This window comes from Anomalospiza imberbis, chromosome 1 (genome assembly GCF_031753505.1).
Source record: "Anomalospiza imberbis isolate Cuckoo-Finch-1a 21T00152 chromosome 1, ASM3175350v1, whole genome shotgun sequence".
NCBI classification, from domain to species: Eukaryota; Metazoa; Chordata; class Aves; order Passeriformes; family Viduidae; genus Anomalospiza; species Anomalospiza imberbis.
The window spans coordinates 17,870,228-17,888,087 of record NC_089681.1 but is presented as its reverse complement, the minus strand read 5'-3'; the positions used below and the strand labels follow the sequence as shown (position 1 = coordinate 17,888,087).

General features: G+C 40.2%; 1 protein-coding gene across 1 annotated transcript in view; it reads right to left on the bottom strand.

Annotated features, from left to right (window-relative positions):
- SYBU (syntabulin) overlaps nucleotides 1-17,860 on the bottom strand; it is a 42,773-nt gene that overhangs the window by 15,008 nt on the left and 9,905 nt on the right. Inside the window, exon 3 of the mRNA XM_068182791.1 lies at nucleotides 13,886-14,083. Within this exon, the coding sequence (XP_068038892.1) occupies nucleotides 13,886-14,083 (198 nt within the window). The remainder of the gene's footprint in view (nucleotides 1-13,885; nucleotides 14,084-17,860) is intronic.

The window sequence follows — 17,860 nt, the reverse complement described above, 5'->3', positions numbered from 1 at the left end:
TTCTGCGAGATGGGCACTTCTCCCTGGCATCTCCTGTCGGCATGTCTGGCGTGGTCTCTGCTGTGAATCTTGGATTTTAGTACCTAATCACCCCTCTGGTTTTATATGAGGTTCAGTCATCGAAGTCACATTTGTGAGTTGTGCTCCACAAATAATGGCAAGAAACTGGGTACAGCAATGTCTGGCATCCTCAATCCAGGGTACCAACAGGCATCCTTTCCCTATCCCACTGCACTGGGCAATGAATGAAGCCATCACTCCCCACTCTTGGGTGGACATCCACCCAACTGTTCGACAGTGCTCCCTCAGCAGACAGGTCTGTGGTCACATTTCAGCTGAGTGCTTGGCCCAGTAACAGCTGGGAACTTGGGCAGCTGGCAGAGACACAGTCAGAGGGGATATGGAGAAAAACTTTGGGTGTAGGTCTCCATAAATTGTTCCAACGTGTTGGGCAAGAAGACTTCCAGCTCAAAACCAGACAGACTTTTGGGAAGGACTGCAACACAGATCCTGATTCCCTGTGTTTGGATCAAAATGCAATTTTCCAAATGATTATTTATCTTGATTTTTGCTCATTTTTCTTGCTTATTCTTTTTACTATGAAAGAAGGATTGTTATCAAATAATTAATCTCATTAAGCAGTTTTCTGATCTAAGTACTATAGTTTTAGTAGTAATCTGAACCACACTAATGCAAATTGTAAGCATTGCAGATCTCAACATGAATATATAATGTGACTTCTGTATTCTGTGAAACCACAATCAATCAAGCTCTTCTCTCAAAACACAGTCACTACAAAATAATTACTGACATTGGCTGAGAGCCATCATGCATATTCTGCATATCACTATGATCTGGGCTTGTGTTTTTCTTAATTGTTTCTAATTCACTGATTTGTAAGAGAAGCCAAAAGCAGATGTTGGAACAGACAAAGAGCATCACAAGTTGGAGTTTTTTGCTGCTTTATGTATTTTAAAGGGTATTTTTCATACAGAAGTCAGCCTAACCTGGTTATTTTTTTGTGCTTCTGTATGAACTTGAGCCATTCTAACAACACCTTTAAAATGACTCCCATAATTTCACTCTTCTCAGCCTGAAGTGACCTTTGTCAGGGGGAACATATGCTCATGGAGCAGAAGAGAACAGTCTGTGGAACTTATCATCACGTTCAAACAAAAAGGCTCTTTGTTATCAGAGACAGAAGGATGCTGCTTTCCTACAACCTCAATACAAACATTGAGACCGGAGGTTCAAAAAATAAACTAGGAGTTGTATAACGTAATGCTAACTTGCATTTGACAGTTTTATAAATTATATCTTTAATCCACCTATGGACAAGTATATTCAATAAGCAACCATGCAGTAACGTCTCGGGATTTTTTAATGTACTGGGCAGTACTATTTGGTCTGTTTGAAGGGAAATGGATAGGCTGGTCAGAAGTATTTTTAGGAACTAGAAAATGTCATCTTTGGCAGGGATAACTTAGCAGTACACAGAGAGGCAGCAAACTTCATCATAGACTGGGAAAAGATCCCAGCCCTCCCGTCACGTTGGTGGCAGAAGTTTAACAAAGGGCTTTCAGAGGCCCCTTCAACACATCTCCCAAATCTGGTTCCCGTGTGCAAGGAGGAGGGCACAGTGTATCTGCAAGTGCATGAAATTGCATGCAAAACCTGATTCAAGTGAAAGCTTCTGCATAGTCACCCTTAATATAAGACATATGGTTTTCATTTCAATGTGCATAAAACATTTTAAATCAGTTTGACATGTTTTCAACAGGCAAGGGAAAAACATTGGAAGGAGAAATGTATGTGGGGGGTAACTGATGAAACAACCCTGCAATTCAGGATGAAAAGCAAAATTTGTCGTAAGCTAATCAAATATTCACTGTAACACACATGTTGAAATTATTACAAAAAACTAATGAAGTTCAAGTGCCATCTGTTGAAAAGAACAGCAAAACCTTATGCCATTGGTTGCATAAACTGTATTTTTTACAGTAACAAATCCAAGGTAGGTCTGAGGCCAATATATTTCAAGTTACAACTGCCATAATTTGCTGCTTTTTTTCACTCTTACTGTTAAGAAGCAAAAATGACAAACAAGAAGCCTTTTCAGGTTATTAATCCTTGCAGGTTTGTGGTCAAGCTGTACTCCGCCAGCTCTAGCAAACAGACACAGCCTGCCCAGATTTCAAAAGCCAACAGCTTCCTATTATTTACAGAATCTAAGAAAGGTGGAACACAGACCTGTAATGAAGTGCCTCAGCATGGAAGCAAGACAATGTAATACTAATAAAATATGAAACAAACCTGGTAGAATTTTCATTCTTTTAAATATATTTTATGTAATGGTGTATATAAAATACATTATTATAAAGCAGGTTTGCTATTTTTTATGCCACATTAAAGGCAGTACATTTCAGAGTCCTTGGGGAAGCCATGTCCATCTTGCAGTGGCTGGAGGCTGAATGTACAAAACAAGGCCGGGTCTCCAGCTCCTGGGGGGAGTTATGGCAGTTTTGGAGCTGGTGCTCTCCCTAACTGCCATCTCTACTGGGAACCACCTCCCACCAGTCTCACTCAGCAGAGCTTCTCAGCTCTGCCAAACTCGTTTCTGTGCATGCCTAGAAACAGGTCAGCTTAAAAAGTGGTGAACAGTTTGGTGCCTGTTTCAAACCTGGGTGGGTGTTTCACACTACACCACATAAATCAGGATCCACACAAGACAAACGCAGTGACAGCTCTTTTATGCTGTCTGCTTTACTGGGGAAAGAAAAGCTCCACCTGGGATTCTTAGGGCCAAGCTTAGCTTTGAACTGGGAGGATGCTGCACATGATCTCCCCATCACACCCCCAGGAACACAGCATCCAGCAATAAGAACTTGATAAAGAGATGAGGCCCCATCCTTGCAGCTTGTCATGCCCTTCTCCAGCTCCTCCATAAAACCACCTAGTAGTTGGGAATGCCTGTCTTCATTAACCCGTGCTACATGGGTAAATCCATACAGGCCTGAATTTCCCACCATCCCATCTCCATCAGGAGACTCCACCCTGCACACAACACAGCTGAGAAAACTGTTCTCTGCAATCTAACATTTTAGCAAAGTTGGGCAACTTCTATCTAGTTGTTCTGGCTGCTGGGTTTTGTTTTATGAGTATTGTGGTTTCTTTACTGGAACAGGGACTGGGCATGCATTTTTCCTTTCTCCTAGGCTCTTCCCAAGCTCAGAATTCTTAACTTCAAGGGAGAACCAAAACAGAGTGAAGACATCTAAAGGATCAGGATTTAGACATCTACATACATAAAAGCAAGTAAAATACCACTGCTTAAATAGGCCAGATGTTTAAAATAACACCACTATCTACAGAGATCCAGTAAGTGGTTTATGTTTGACCTTCCCCTTCTGAGGCCAGTCACTACCCAGTCACCAGTGCCTTTATATGACAGTGAAATCAAGTAAGTGAGATTTCCATGACTAAAATAAAGACATTCCCATAGATTTCCATTTCTATGCATAAATACAGATATATAAACACATATTGATTTATCCACTCAATACTGCTCAAAAGTACTTGAAGTAATGACTCTGAGGAAAACAAATTTTTTAGGTAGTAATTTGGTCACCAAAAAAAGCAGATCAGAGAGCACTGAAAATATTTATGATATGAAGTCAAATATGGCCAGAAAAATGTGAAATCAGATTTTTCTACTTTCTGTTCAAAATGATGCTTTAATTATGAAAACTAATAAATGCCTTTCTTCTTTTAACAATGGGGTAAAACATAAAAATAAATCCCCCAAAATTCAAAATATTTTAGATTGAGTATGGCCTTTGTTCAGTTTGAAACAAAGATTTTCTTTACTATTTTGATTTGGCAGCAACCCCCAAATCAATTGTTTGCATAGCTCTGCTTTGAACACAGCAAGATTTCAGACAAAAAAGCAATAGAGGATGAAAAGAAGAATAGAAAAGGAAATCGTCTATCAATTCCTGAGTAAACACTGCTCAGAAAACACTTTAAATCCCATGATTCTCATTAAAAAAGCATTAATAACCTGGAGAGATTCCAAAAAAAGGTCAACAATAATAATAACAGCATGACAGGACACTGTTTATGAAGGGAGATTAAGGGAATGCAATTTGTTTATTCTAAGATAAAAATGCATACTGATAATACAGTTTATCATGGGAGGGGGAATACAGCTGGAAAACTGTATCTGTAACAGCAACACAAGGTTCTGGCTGTGATGCATGTTATTTCATGAAAAATTACTTGAAATAAAAACTCATGGTGAGTGGGAGTTGTGCATAGTAAAATGTGTCTGGAGTAGGTTCAGAATACTTTAACCAGGGAAAGTTAGGAAGCTATTTTAAACATTGGCATAAATAATACAGATTGTAATTTAAAAGCAGAGGACAAAAAAAAATTTCCTAAGGAAAGATTCATAATGGACTCTTTCTCATGCACAGCATTTCATTCTGTGAAGTGGGCTGAAACCCACAGAAAGCAAACTCAAGGCACAGAAAACTTACTGAAGTAAATATACAGATTTCAAGGCATGTTCTATGTTGACCTCACAAACATTTTAAACCAAATACTTAAGAGTCTGCAGTGTGTATAGCATCGGTTTCTCCATTCTGGCTCAAATTCCACCCTGGATTAGCGGAGAAGAAAAATCCCAAACAAACCTGCTTGAATATACAAAAAAGAATTTTATTGTTTTTACTAAAGATCACAGCTATTGCCATCTTCAATACTTACCTCTAAACCCAGGGCCCTTTTTATGCCAGGCTTTCAGCTGCCTTTTCCCGATGCAGGAGCACATCCCTGCAAGCCCTAGGAGACCTTCATTTTATCAAAAGGCATTTGGGTCCTACAGATGTATTGTGTGGCAGGGATGTCATCCTGTGCAGCACCCCAGGCGGTCCCTGCAGAAGCCCCACACCCAGGTCTCTCCTCCCTGTGACCTGCAGTCAGAGCAGTGGCTCTCGTGGACCAGGAGCGAGGTTAAGCTGGAGGCCGCGGGCATCCTCGGGCCCCGATCTCCCTGCGACAGTGGCTGTCCCGTTTTCTGTGCGTCTGCAGCAGCAGTACAGTTAATGGGTCAGGGAGAGAGGGACAAAGGAGCTACCGTGTGCCTGCTGGGAGCTCAGCTCCGAGCCCCCAGCGAAAGAGTAACTGAACCAAAGTGGAGCAGCTGCCCTGGGAGCAGACACCCTGCACCCCCTCAGCCTGCCCGGCGGCTCCGTCTTAGGGCACTCCTCTGCTCTCTGCTAGAGTCCATCCCCCAAAAGGCACACAAAGACATCTAAATCTAAGTTCCTTTTCCATTTACTGAACTAAACAACAAGGACATCCTTTTATTTATGTATTTATTTTTTGTAAGGAAGGCAGTATGTAAGTGCAGATTTTTGCCCAAGGCCCTGAATGGCCTGTGCCACCAGCCCAGAGCTGGGCAGGTCACTATGTAGGACAGGTGGGACTCAGGCTTTCAGCTTTTACTTGCCAGGTTCTCCTTTACAACTTGCGGGCTTCTTTTTTGGATCCTCCATTTTTGCACTTGCTGCAGCCTAAGAGTCTTCTGAACAAAGGAATATATTTTGAGAGGCCGCAGCCTACCTGCTAATTGCCTATGTCTCTACTAAGCAACATCTAAAATAATGTTTTAGAAAAGGCTGGATTATAAAATTTGTGACACAGAATTAAAAGATGGTTTCTCTATGCCACTTTAACAGGAATTGGTAGATCTGTGTTAAATACTATGAAACACTTTGAAGCTGAAGAATTACTTATACCTTCTATTTTGCTTATTCATGTTTATAAGAAATGTTTGGGTATTTGAACATGTTCTTCCCCAGCAATTCAATCAAATTTGTTTAAATTAAAAGTTTAAATCTAAAATACATATAAATCTAAACTAAAAACCTACTGCTATGCTAATAATTTTTACCTACATTTCTAAGCATCTTTTGCTTAAAATATTTAGATTCTGGTTATATTCCAGTATTATTTTTCAGAAGCTACAGAACACTTATTTCACTTCAGTGTATTTAGTTAGCTTTAGGACTTTAGTTAGTCCTAAAAACATTTAATTTCTGTGAATCCATAGCACAAAATGGGATTCAGAATCTCCCTTTGCTAGGCAGCTTGGGCAGCAGTCCTCACAAAATGGACAAATGGAGAATGCCTAAGCTTATCAGGGATGTAAAGAAGAAGAAAAAGCTCGAATTAGAGCTACTTGAAGGTCCATGTGTGCTCTTCAAGCACAAACTTTCTTCCACAACTGAGTGTCTAAGAGCTTCCCTTTCCATTAAAAAAAGAAAGAAGCCAATAAAGAGAAGGAAAAGCCACAGAGACAGTGGTTGACTTCAGTAGGAGTCAACAGCAGAGGTGTCAGAGGCCTGATGAGGACACAGGAGAGGCAGGTAGGATTCATCTGACTAAACGTGGAAGTCTTCCATGTCTGAGCCAACCTCGGTCCTATTCTCAGTCAACATAACCAGTGAATCCTATAGTAAATGCTTTAATATTTGGTCAGAAAGATCACACACCAGATACAGTGGATTCATTCATTCTACTTTCTTTAAAACGAAATAGAACCTTAGTGAACTCACATAGGCAAAGATCCTCCACTACAGGATTGGAAATTAATAATTAATCCCTACACTACAGATTGGGAATTGAGGACAGATAAATTAGGGGCCATCTCTGCTCTATTCATCTTGGATGAAGACCATGAATTCACATGTCTCTCACTTTCAAAATAGCTCCTGTAACCTCTAGAAGGGAAATGGCAGGTTCACCTGTTAAAGCTGTTTTGTGTCCCTTGAGCAATGGAACCAGTCACTAGGACCAGTGACAGTCAGACTCCATCTGCTACTGAAGGTTGTCTAAGGAGATAATTAGATTCCAATTTCACTTCCTCTGAATCACAAAAGGTGAGGGATTTATGCCAGACAGAGGGGCTCCAACCAACGGGACCTACTGGCTGTGCTGGGTCTAGAACTAGAAGGAAATATTCAAAGGGGCCATAAGAATCCTGATATCCCAGAGTATGCGGGGGAAGCTGGGCTTTGCAAATGCTGGACCGTCAGCAGTATCACCCCCACCACCATCCCGCAAACCTCACAGGCTGGCCACCTTCCAGCCCTTACTGACTGCTACAACCACCAAGCTTCTGCAGGGAGATGTCCCTCTGGGCTCAACTCAGCAGCACAAGCTTTGAGGATGGCATGGGCTGGAACCCAGGCATGGTGTCCTCCCTCCTAGAGGCTGAGATGTGCATGTGCATCTCCCCAGAGCACACCCTGCTCCTCTGGGACCCAGGGAACCAAGGCCTTAATAACTCCCTGTGCTGGCAAGTGAAGCACGCAAATCTGCACTGCTCAATAGGAACAGACATGAAATTAAAGCAGTAAAATATGCAGGAGGACTCAGCACACACAGAATTATTATCCAGAAACTTTTTTTTATTTAGAAAATCAGCAGTAGCTATTTTGTGTGGCAAAATGAAAGGTTAAGAAGAAAAGCAAAAGTAACTGAGGAAAATGAATAGGGTCAAAAACTGTCTCGACTGCATTTGTTAGATTCTGTATTAGAAAAGGTCTCAGAAACTTTAGTGTCACAAATGACATTATGAAATACACACAGTAGAAAGGGAGAAGAGTGTGACTGAAACTGTACAGGAAACAAATGTTGCATATGGTTGGATTTGAATGTCGGGATGGTTATAATGGCTGCTATCAGGTGTGGGATAGAAGTGAAGCATTCAAAGCATGTGCTTACATCTGAGAAAGATGCTTCCTCCCTTTTTATTGTCAAGGTGATGTTTTACAAAACAGATCAAAAGCCTTCCAGAAGCACAAGTACTTGACCACTGTGTATCTGCTCTTTGCCAAATATCAAGTGGCTTAAAGATATAATGCTCAAGTTAAAGCCCTCCTCATCTGGTTTAAGTTACTCAGGGAACCTGGGCTTTTGCTCTTCCTCATTCACTTGCAACCTCCTCTGTACCTGTCAGAGAATCTATGCTCTACACTTATCAATAAACATTGTCAGATCAAGAGGTTCCTTGTTGTAAATTCAAGTAATTTAAGGGAAGAACTAATGGTCAGTCATAGGCAAGACATTCCATCATTTGGTATCAACTCAATTCACTTGGTCAATCTTCAGAACCTGTTTTTGTTCTATGACCAATTATTTAAAGTACACTGAACCTGGAGTAGCTAATTTCCTAATTTCAGCATTTTTATGCATGTGACACCAGCCACATATCTAAGTAATTGCATATTCCTAGGAATGGAAGCATGAATTTCCCAATTTCACCACTCAAGTATGGTTATCACTGGTTGCAGGATGGGAACATGGTGTTCACTGATTAAATACTGCATTTGTAACCAGGTTAAATGTTCTTTAACATACCCTTGTTCTAAATTATCCCTCTGGCAGCAAAAGTGGCAGTCTTGGAATGTGGGTTATGAGGTGCTGTTAAGTAAGTTAGAGAAAAAAGACAGACACCAGTCTTCTTACTGCTCTTACCTTTGTGGGATGGATAGAAGAATATCAGTTTGTTTTAAGGATCAGTCAAGGCACTTTGGTATCTCCCAAATAGAGGTTTTCCATTGGTTTTGGTGTGTTTTTTATTTTTTCAAACAACCAAACAGCGTGACTATGTGTTAGAATACACAGTACACCATCAGCATTTTAAGAAGTGTTTCAACATAATAGGTAGATGTCCTAACAAGTTAAAAAGATTCATTAATTTCTTTGTGTGCCATGGAATTGTTCAAGTTAGCACATTCTGTAACTTGGTTTTTGTATTCTGTACTGCTGCTCCTGAATAACAGGGACAACAGATCTATTATTTTCCAACTGCTTGCAGAAATTTCGTACAGAGAATAAAGAAAGATCATGCAAATACCAGATACTATGTTCTTGGATAAATGTGCTGGTAAAACATGCCTTTCTAATGTTTTATCAAACTTTCCAAGAAAAAACAAAGTCCTATTATTGCAGAATGATGCACTCACAAGGAAGTTCTTGACAGTGAAATAAATTTCCAGAATTACCTGTAAGACAATCCTCTCACAGAACTTACACACCAACTCATATTTTTCAAGTGAAGCACATACACACACATACATCAGAGTCAGCCACTGCTATTCCCCACACTGTCAGACTGAAATGAGGGAATGAGTTGACAAAAGACCTGTAAAATAATACAGCCAGATGTCAGGAATATAACCTAAATCAAAATTATGTTTTGTTTTTAAAATAACCAAAGCGACTGCCTTTAGAATACAGACAGATATGGAAGTAAAGTAGCAATATGGATTAATTTATTTGCTAATTTTATGCTAATGGATTAACTAGCCACTACTCCTTGCTTTCACAGGGGACTCCCAGAAATAAGTTCTTGGACATTTAGTGTCCTGGGAATCTAATCCTCACACACCAGACAGTTAAAAAAAGAATAAAAAAACCCCAAACTTCAGGAAAAGCATTATGTTTTAACAGCTAGACCAGCTATTGTTAACAGATAAAACATATAAAACACTTGAATTTCTTCTCTGATCTGTTTGGCTTAAGTTCTAGTCTTAATATTTCCAGTTGTCTAGGGTAATTTTCCTTGCCTTTTTGATCACTATCAGCTCCAACACTGACTAAAAAAACACTTGCACCTATTGAATACTCACAACCAAGTAAGTGCAAAACATTCTGGTCCACCTATCTCTCCTAAAACTCCTAATTGTTCTAAAGCCTCCAAAGATTAATCTGTTCAGACTGGGACACCCTATTGCAAAGGCTCATTTATGGTGACTTAAATAAATTCACAGGGAAAAAGTAGGAAACACATGTTGAATACAGGATTACTTACTTTGCCTTGTATTTACTATTTGTTAAATAACATTTTTAGTTGAGTAGTGATTGCTAAAAGATTTTTTTTTCAATACACCTTCATTTTTATGAACTTACGTGCCCAAGCAAGGGCAGGAAAAACAAACTGTGCCTTGTAACTACTTAACTGTAGATCTGGCTGATGCACTATTTAAAGGACAAAAAAAAAGTCCAGCAACACAGGATTAGAGAACTGCTGGAAGGTAAAAGGGACCTCTTGAAGCCACCCATCCCAATTCACCACTCAAGCAAGTCTAGCTGGAACAGGCTGTCCAGGACCATGTCCAGTTGAGTTCTGACTATATCCATAGATGGAGACTCCACAGCTTCTCCAGGCAATGTGTGCCAGTGTCTGACAAAAAAAAGTGTTTTCTTGTGTCCAGATGGAATTTCATGATTTTCAATTTGTGCTCATTGCCTATTGTTCAACAAATGTAGGTGTTTTGTGTGGTGGAAGCCTCTGAGATTTTCCCATTAATCTGAACAAAGAAAGTTTTAATGCCCAAACTTCCAGTTATGACCCTTCTTGAAATATAATCTGTAGCAGTTCAATGACACTGAAATCCAAAATATTGCTATTTTAGCCAGATTCAGTAATAAATGGCCAGATGTTTTATTAGCAGTGGAAAAAAAAAAAAAAAACAAACCCTTTTTGCACAGTCCTCTGCTACCTGGAATGTTTATTATTGTACCAAGATGTGAATGACAGACAGACAGTCCTTACAAGGTTTGGGAGCTTACCCCAACTGGGGCTCATCTAGGGGTCCTTTTGTGCCATGGTGCTTACACATCTATTCTGCAGGATCCTGAAGGTGCTAAAAGGTCTGGGACAGCCTTGATTAATAATTTCATGTGAAACTTCATCAATTCCATGGGCTCTAAGAAACAGCTCCAAGAGCAAACATTCAGTAAACTGCCCCAAGTGTGCCTGTAACACCAAAAGCAAGAAGACCCAAACTTTACAGAAATGCTGAACACAGCTGGTCAGATGCCCATCTCAAATTCTGATGCTCACAGAGATTTAAATACATCTGTGTTAGTTTAAACATGCAAGATTTAAAAGTTATTGACACAACTTCTGCTAAAGATTCTTTTCTTTCTCCATGTCTTTGAAAGGGTCAGATTTTGATTCCTTTCACTAAGCGTTCTAATGAAAGTCGAAAAAGCAGATGGGAAAGACTGTCAAAGGAAGCAAAACAATTCCCACAGCTCTCAACAGGATGTGGACATAAACTACAAGAATTCAGGAGGGATCTTTCTAGGAGGACTACACAAGAATGTGAGCATGTAGAAGTGCTTATGGTCCTGTTTATTCAATTACAAAAAGTGCAGGATTCAGTACAGCATCTTGATACAAAACTAAGACCAACATTAATTAAGTCTTTTTGTGCCTTTTTGTGAGGACATTTTCTGCAACACATTTGCACTACTTTTAATATTATGTAAATGAATCACATCTAAAAGAAGGACCAACTTCTAAAATCCAGAAATTAAAAGGCTTGTAGCTATCTCTGAGAGTGGATGTTCTATTATTTTCCTTAATGTTCTTGTTTCTCCATCCTTCCCTGGGAAAGCAGGCACAGGTTTTAAGCCAAATTCACTTCTACACTGCTGTGATTCGGATTTAATACACAATAGAAACCATTTCCATCTCTCTCAAATGAATAATTTCTCCATTATTTTAAATATTTTATAGGTTTAGCAAGAGGACTCCAGAATTATGTATGGTTCTCCAAGCAAACTACATAAAATATGAATGATAGCCCAATCTATTTTGTTAATACTTCAAGAGGCGAAGATGGCTTAGATTCATATAACAAGGCCTTAGGCTGTTTGAGAGGAAAAAAAAGGCTATGTGCATTTTGCAGTACAGAAAAGAAAGATGAAGTGATGTTACCAGAGAAGCAGAAAAGTATCAGAGCTTGGGAACAGCCCAAAAACATCCCAGGGTTCAGTCTCAGCACTATCCCTTTCTGACATTTCCTGAATTATCTAAATATTTGTGTGTTTCTTTTGAGATTCAGCATGTCCCAAGAAAACAATACTGGAAACAGATTTCAGCAAAATGACAAGAATTTTGAAGGTCCACAGTGATGGATGTACTTGTGCATAAAATGTAGTGCAGTACATGGTAAAAAACAGTGGTAGGCTAGATTTTTGTCTCTCATATATGACTCCTGCTATGTGATCATTGTCACAAGCCATTTCAGATTAATATGAAGTAGATATAATCTCTATAAATCAAGAAGGGCTTTTGGTAAAGAGAAAATTACACACAATTTCTTTTACATACGATAAGGACATGTTGCTGTTATTCTCCTCCATATCCCACTTCCCTTCTACTGATCCCTTGTTACCTTCTGTGTGTTTTGCTACATCGCAAAACTCGTCTTTGCACAATGGCTACATCTTCTTAACTGAATCACCAGAAATTAATGCGCAAGTAGGTAATGAGGAAGAGACTGTGTCCACCTGAAGCCACGGAATGAGATAGCAATAGAAGAAAATCACATTAACCCCTGTGGCCAACACTGAGGAAAATGAACCCCAGCTGTCCCCTGGCATCCATGTCTGACATCCCTCACTTGTGTCAGCTCTCATACTATGACATGATTTTGAACAGTTTTTCACAAAAAAAAACTGTGATATATTTGGCAGGAGGAACTTAGAAGTACTCTGTAAAACAGACCCAGATGCTGAATATTTCAAAAGGCTAATAACTTCATATTATAAGGCAATTAAAGTGTAAAACTGAAAACAGTGAATTAATTTATTGATAAAGGTACATAACTCTTCTTCTATGAGTATAGGACTCTTCATTAGAAAAAAACTTTTGCATTAATTATTCACATTTTGCTAAGCGACATTCATATTCACAAACAAAATGGTTGTGGTAGCCACAGCTGCAGATTTGACTGTCATATACCACATTCACTGCAAACCTTGTAAAAAATATTACCTATCACCCATTATGCACAGCAGTGGGAGACCGGGAACACTCAAGTAACATGATGCTATGAAATGAGCCAAAGAACTTGCAGGGATAGTGGTAAAACAGATTTAATCAACCCTTCCAATGACCAAGCCAGTGAAGAGATTTTGCAACAGATTTTCCACTGTTTCTGGATTAAACATGGTGCTGGCAAATCTGAGCTGTTTTTTCAGGGAAGTTTCTAAATTGCTTCCAGAGGTAAAGTGACTCTGGAAACAATATAGCCAGGAGGTACCTGAGCTCATAAACCATGCTTCTGCAGCTGGCTATGTACAGGGCCAACTCTGTCTCCATGATTAATTAAACTGCAGCACAAATATCCTGACCATTTGTAATCAAGAGCTGCCTGTACATGAATGAAATGATATAAAATATTTTATATCAACTCACTAAAATTACTGGAACCAATGGCACATCTGGGTCTTGGATGTGCGACAAGCGGGTGCTGATTTAGCTGGTGGTTTGAGGAGGCCCATTAGCCCAAAGCACAGGGAGATACACTCTTGATTCAGCCACTGCAGTACAGGTCCAAATCTGCCCAACTCCCACACACAGGCTGCTTGTCAGACATCTTGTATCCCCAGAGCTGTCAGAGCCTGGCAGCACAAAGTTTAGGCAGAATCCAACAAAAAATTTAAGGACATCACAAGACTTTTTTCTTATATTAAGAGTCATTTATCTTTGGGCTCTGAAATATGTGTGCAATTACTATGAAACAGAATAAAATCCATTTCAGCTATTTGATATCACCATTGAGCCTCATGAAAAAGTGAAGATATCAGTTGATTACATTTTCATGAAAAGGTCAATAACAATAGTGTTTTTCATATCTCTCAGGTGGTTCCACAGAAAGAAGCCACCTATTTTATTTACTATCAGCATTAGTGATATGACAGGTGGCACAACACAGGTGTCTATGTATGTAGACACCTGTAAATATACAAGTCAATTAGAAAGTGTAATTAAGGAAATGAAAGGAATTATACTCACCGGGCTTCACAAGGCTTGTCTTTGTCTCCTTCTTGTATCGAGCCAGCTGCGTATTCCCTTCACTCACTGACCCTGCACTGAGTTTCTTCCTGGAAAAGTCTCCATCGCTACCAGTGCAGAAACTGATTGGACTGTTTCCAGCATCAGAAGGAGTCTTAACTGGAGATACTGACTGGCTACTAGGACAGCCAGTGTCATCTGAAGAGAAAAGGGAAAGCATCAACATATCTAACTAGTAAGTATATGAAAGTTAGCAGAATAACACAAAGTGTGTTTGAACTACAACTCTTTACAGTAAGTGATATGTACAACCTTGGCTCTGAAACCTGGTGAGAAGCTATTTGTTTCAAGCGTTTTGTGAAGAAATCTTGAATACCTTATGGCAAGGTAAAAGAGCAAGGACTTGTTTTACCCAGTCTGACAAAATACAAAATCAGGGGCTACATAATAAAAAATCCTAAGACAAATTCTTTTAGCGAGGTTAGGGAATATTGCAGCATGAAAATACACAAGACACAAATGTTGTGCAATGCACACTACCTGCAGAGCAAGCATGGGCCACATGCTCTCCTTCAAGAAATGTTCCCATATCTGAACAACAGCCTACAGCCCACATGCATGAAGTCAGGAATTTCATGTAACTGCAATTAATACAGGTTCCTCAAAACTGTCTTTCCTTTAAAAGCAATCATGATCATAGAACTCTTCCACTCTTGACAAGTGGCTGTGAGGTACCTGGTTCAGAAGAGAGTGGGTTACACACAGATTGCTTTTGTTTAAAGCTGAATTCTTCTGAGGGCACTCCAGGGCATCAACAGCCACCCTGGGAACAGACCCAGGTTCCTGACCTCCAGGGATACAAACACACCAGTCCTTAACAACTGAATGCAAAGTAAGCAGTCTGATTTTGAATGAAATGCACATATCAAATCCCAACTTAATCTAATCACGTTCCATATTATGTGGAGTAATTGCAGTTCCCCTAGAAGTCATGGTGGTTTAATTGATGCACAACAAAACCAAACATGCTTCTCTGACTCTCCTGGAGAAATCTAATTGTTTTTTCCCAGGACAAAATGAAAGTCGGCATCTGAATTATGCCATTGCACTCTTCTCCTGATGCATTATCTTTAGCTAACATGAAACCCAAAGAAGTACCTGCAACAGAGCCAAATAATTTGCATGACTGTGTTACACTTACCTCTTCCACCCTGTTCATAATGTAGGTCATTTTGCACTGAGCTTTGCATGGGCATATTGATTTAAAAGTCAGTGCATGACTGCATGTTTATGAGATAGAAGGGACACCCATATTTATCTAACACCTTTCTACCTACCTCCCCTCAGCTGTAAAGAACAGCTTTTGCTTTGTTTTAGCTATTGCTCCCTCAATAGAGTAGAAAAACTTTATTCTTTCATGTGATACTGTTTTCCTTCATGCTGGGGCAGCTGTTCTACCCTCACTCATGTGTTCCAAGGTTCTGCTTCTCATTTCTCCATGTCCTGCCTTCAGTCCCGAGCCAGGTACCCACAGCTGCTGACTGTCCAGAGGAAGCTGCATGTATTAGGCTGCAGGAGCAGCCAGCAGCCTGAAGTGTTGCATCCCAGGCCTCTGCCAAGTGCCAGGCATGATGCCAAACCAAGGGGCAACCCATCTTACTGCCAGAAACACCACCCAGGGCACAAAGGGCAGTAACAGTGCAAAGCACCTAATCCAGTTTAATCATATTTAATTCTTTCAAATAATCCCAATTAAGCCCAAAAGCATCTTTATTTGCCATCCTGCTGCTGCCTTCTGTAACTCAAAATTAGTTCCTAGTAAAACAACAGAAAAAACTGCTAATAAACTTTTCAGCCTGTCCCTGCATTCATTGCTGCCCACGTGACTTTAGTTTACTTTTTTATTCTTTCCCTTCCCACCAACATCACAATATAACTCAACACAAAGAAGAGAGAAGGTGGCAATTTCCTCCCAGATCAGCACCTGTTTTTCTTTCTCCAACATTTGGAGTCTCTTCTGCAGGCTGAGTGAATATTACCTGCAGCACAGTGGATCAGCACCACTGAGTGAGCTCCTGAATTGCATTTAGGCAGCTGCTTCAGCTGTGTCCAAAGCATCCTCTCTTCAGAAGCACACAAACATTTATAATCAAATATATTCGGAAATAAGTGACAGCTTGCACAGTTTGTTTTTAATTATGCTTTTCCACTTAGATGTTTCTGTATGTGGTATTAGTTTCAAAACTTTCTGTTGGAACAAAAACAACAAAGAATCCCCACACAAACAAAAACCCCCTCAAAACAAAAAAACAAAATGCAAACAAAGTCCCCTCCCAAAACCTTCCATCCAAACCCACATGAAACTATTTACCTCATCTCTCCACCAACACAGTTACTGCAATACCTGCACAAGTTCTGCAGACCTGACAGATCTGTTTTATATAGGAGAATTTATGTAGAAGTAACTCCAAAAGCTATAGAGATGCAGCCTGGAAGAACCACAGGAGCTGGTAAAAGTTCACACAATGAAAGAACTAAACTACAGTGTTAAAAATTGGGGCACTAAAACTCCCAAATGTGCAAAACTAACTACAATTAGGAAAAAGGTAGCTAAAGAATGCATACTAAAATAGCACAAAAATGTTTTATTTACCATCCCCAACACTGCCCATGATATCACACTGGTGACACTGTACCATCAGATTATGTCATATCTACATATCCTTGTTTTACTGTTAAGAACTTCAGCTTTCAGTGCAACAGGGCATTTTTTAAAAGAACAAATGAGCCTGGCACAAAGAAGAATAGTCCTTCTCTACTCATACCCCTTGTAACCTTTAGATACACCAATAACCAGATGAGCACTCCCACTCCAGCTACAGAAAATGAATGATTTTATTGTATTCCCTCTCCTCTGATAGTTTATTTTTATGTAATATAAAACTTATAATCCTTCTACTATTATTACCAGAAACATGAACAAAATTATAAATTTTCCAGAACTAGGGTAAGCTGTAGAGAAAGATTTTTCTGTGTCAGCCTTTTGAGTAATCAAGATGTTTGCTACCACAGAATGGAAGAGCTGCCCATGAAACACTGGTGCTCACTGTCAAAGCAAGCAAAGCTCTGCTGTACATTGGGGGGATCCACCCGACCCACAGCTCACCCTTCTGGCACTTGGCAAAATCCTGGTGAAGAGTGAGATGCTCTCTAGCTGCTTAGTGCCAGCCAATTGCCTGCCTACCTTCATCTTTCCTGGAATTGAAACCTTAACAGGCTATTGATTTGCATTTAATACTGCAGGTGAACTCCCCACAGGAGAGCAGCAGACCTCCCTGTGGACCCTGATGTGGTGCTGATTGCCCCTCCATCTCCAGACAGCCTGACCACCCTCCCTGCTCACTGCCGCAGCGACCCCTCTGCTCCTCACCTGCAAGCAGAACGTGACTGCAGCACGGTGCGCACGGTGTTTCCCCCAGACCTGCAGGCTCCTCCTAAACCCTGCTGGAAACTATGATGGAAGGAAGTGAAGACCTCCACCTCCCCAGAACTGGGCCAAGATAAGGAATCTCTCTCAAAAAAGTGGCTAAGAAGAAGATGAGCCCACAATGGGATTCACTCTCTGATATGACGTGCATACAGTTTCCAGCAAGGTCAGCTAAGGATTCAACCCTGTAACTCAACTGGAATTTTGCCCCAGTAAGGACTTCAGACCTTAGACTCCTCAGGATCAGAGGCAGACCTGATTTGCCTTCTCAGGCACATCAGCATCAGGAAGACAAAAAAGAGAAAACTGGTAAATAGTGCTGTGAAAGCCTGTACTTCTGATCTTGCCTGAATTTACTTGCACAAGAGGTAAAACCACATGAATTCATAGCACACGATTTCCATTGCCTTCTTTCACAGTGTCTTTTTTTTTTCCCACAGGGGCCTCCTAGGAGCATTCTGGGAGTAGACGTTTCCTTTGAACATCAG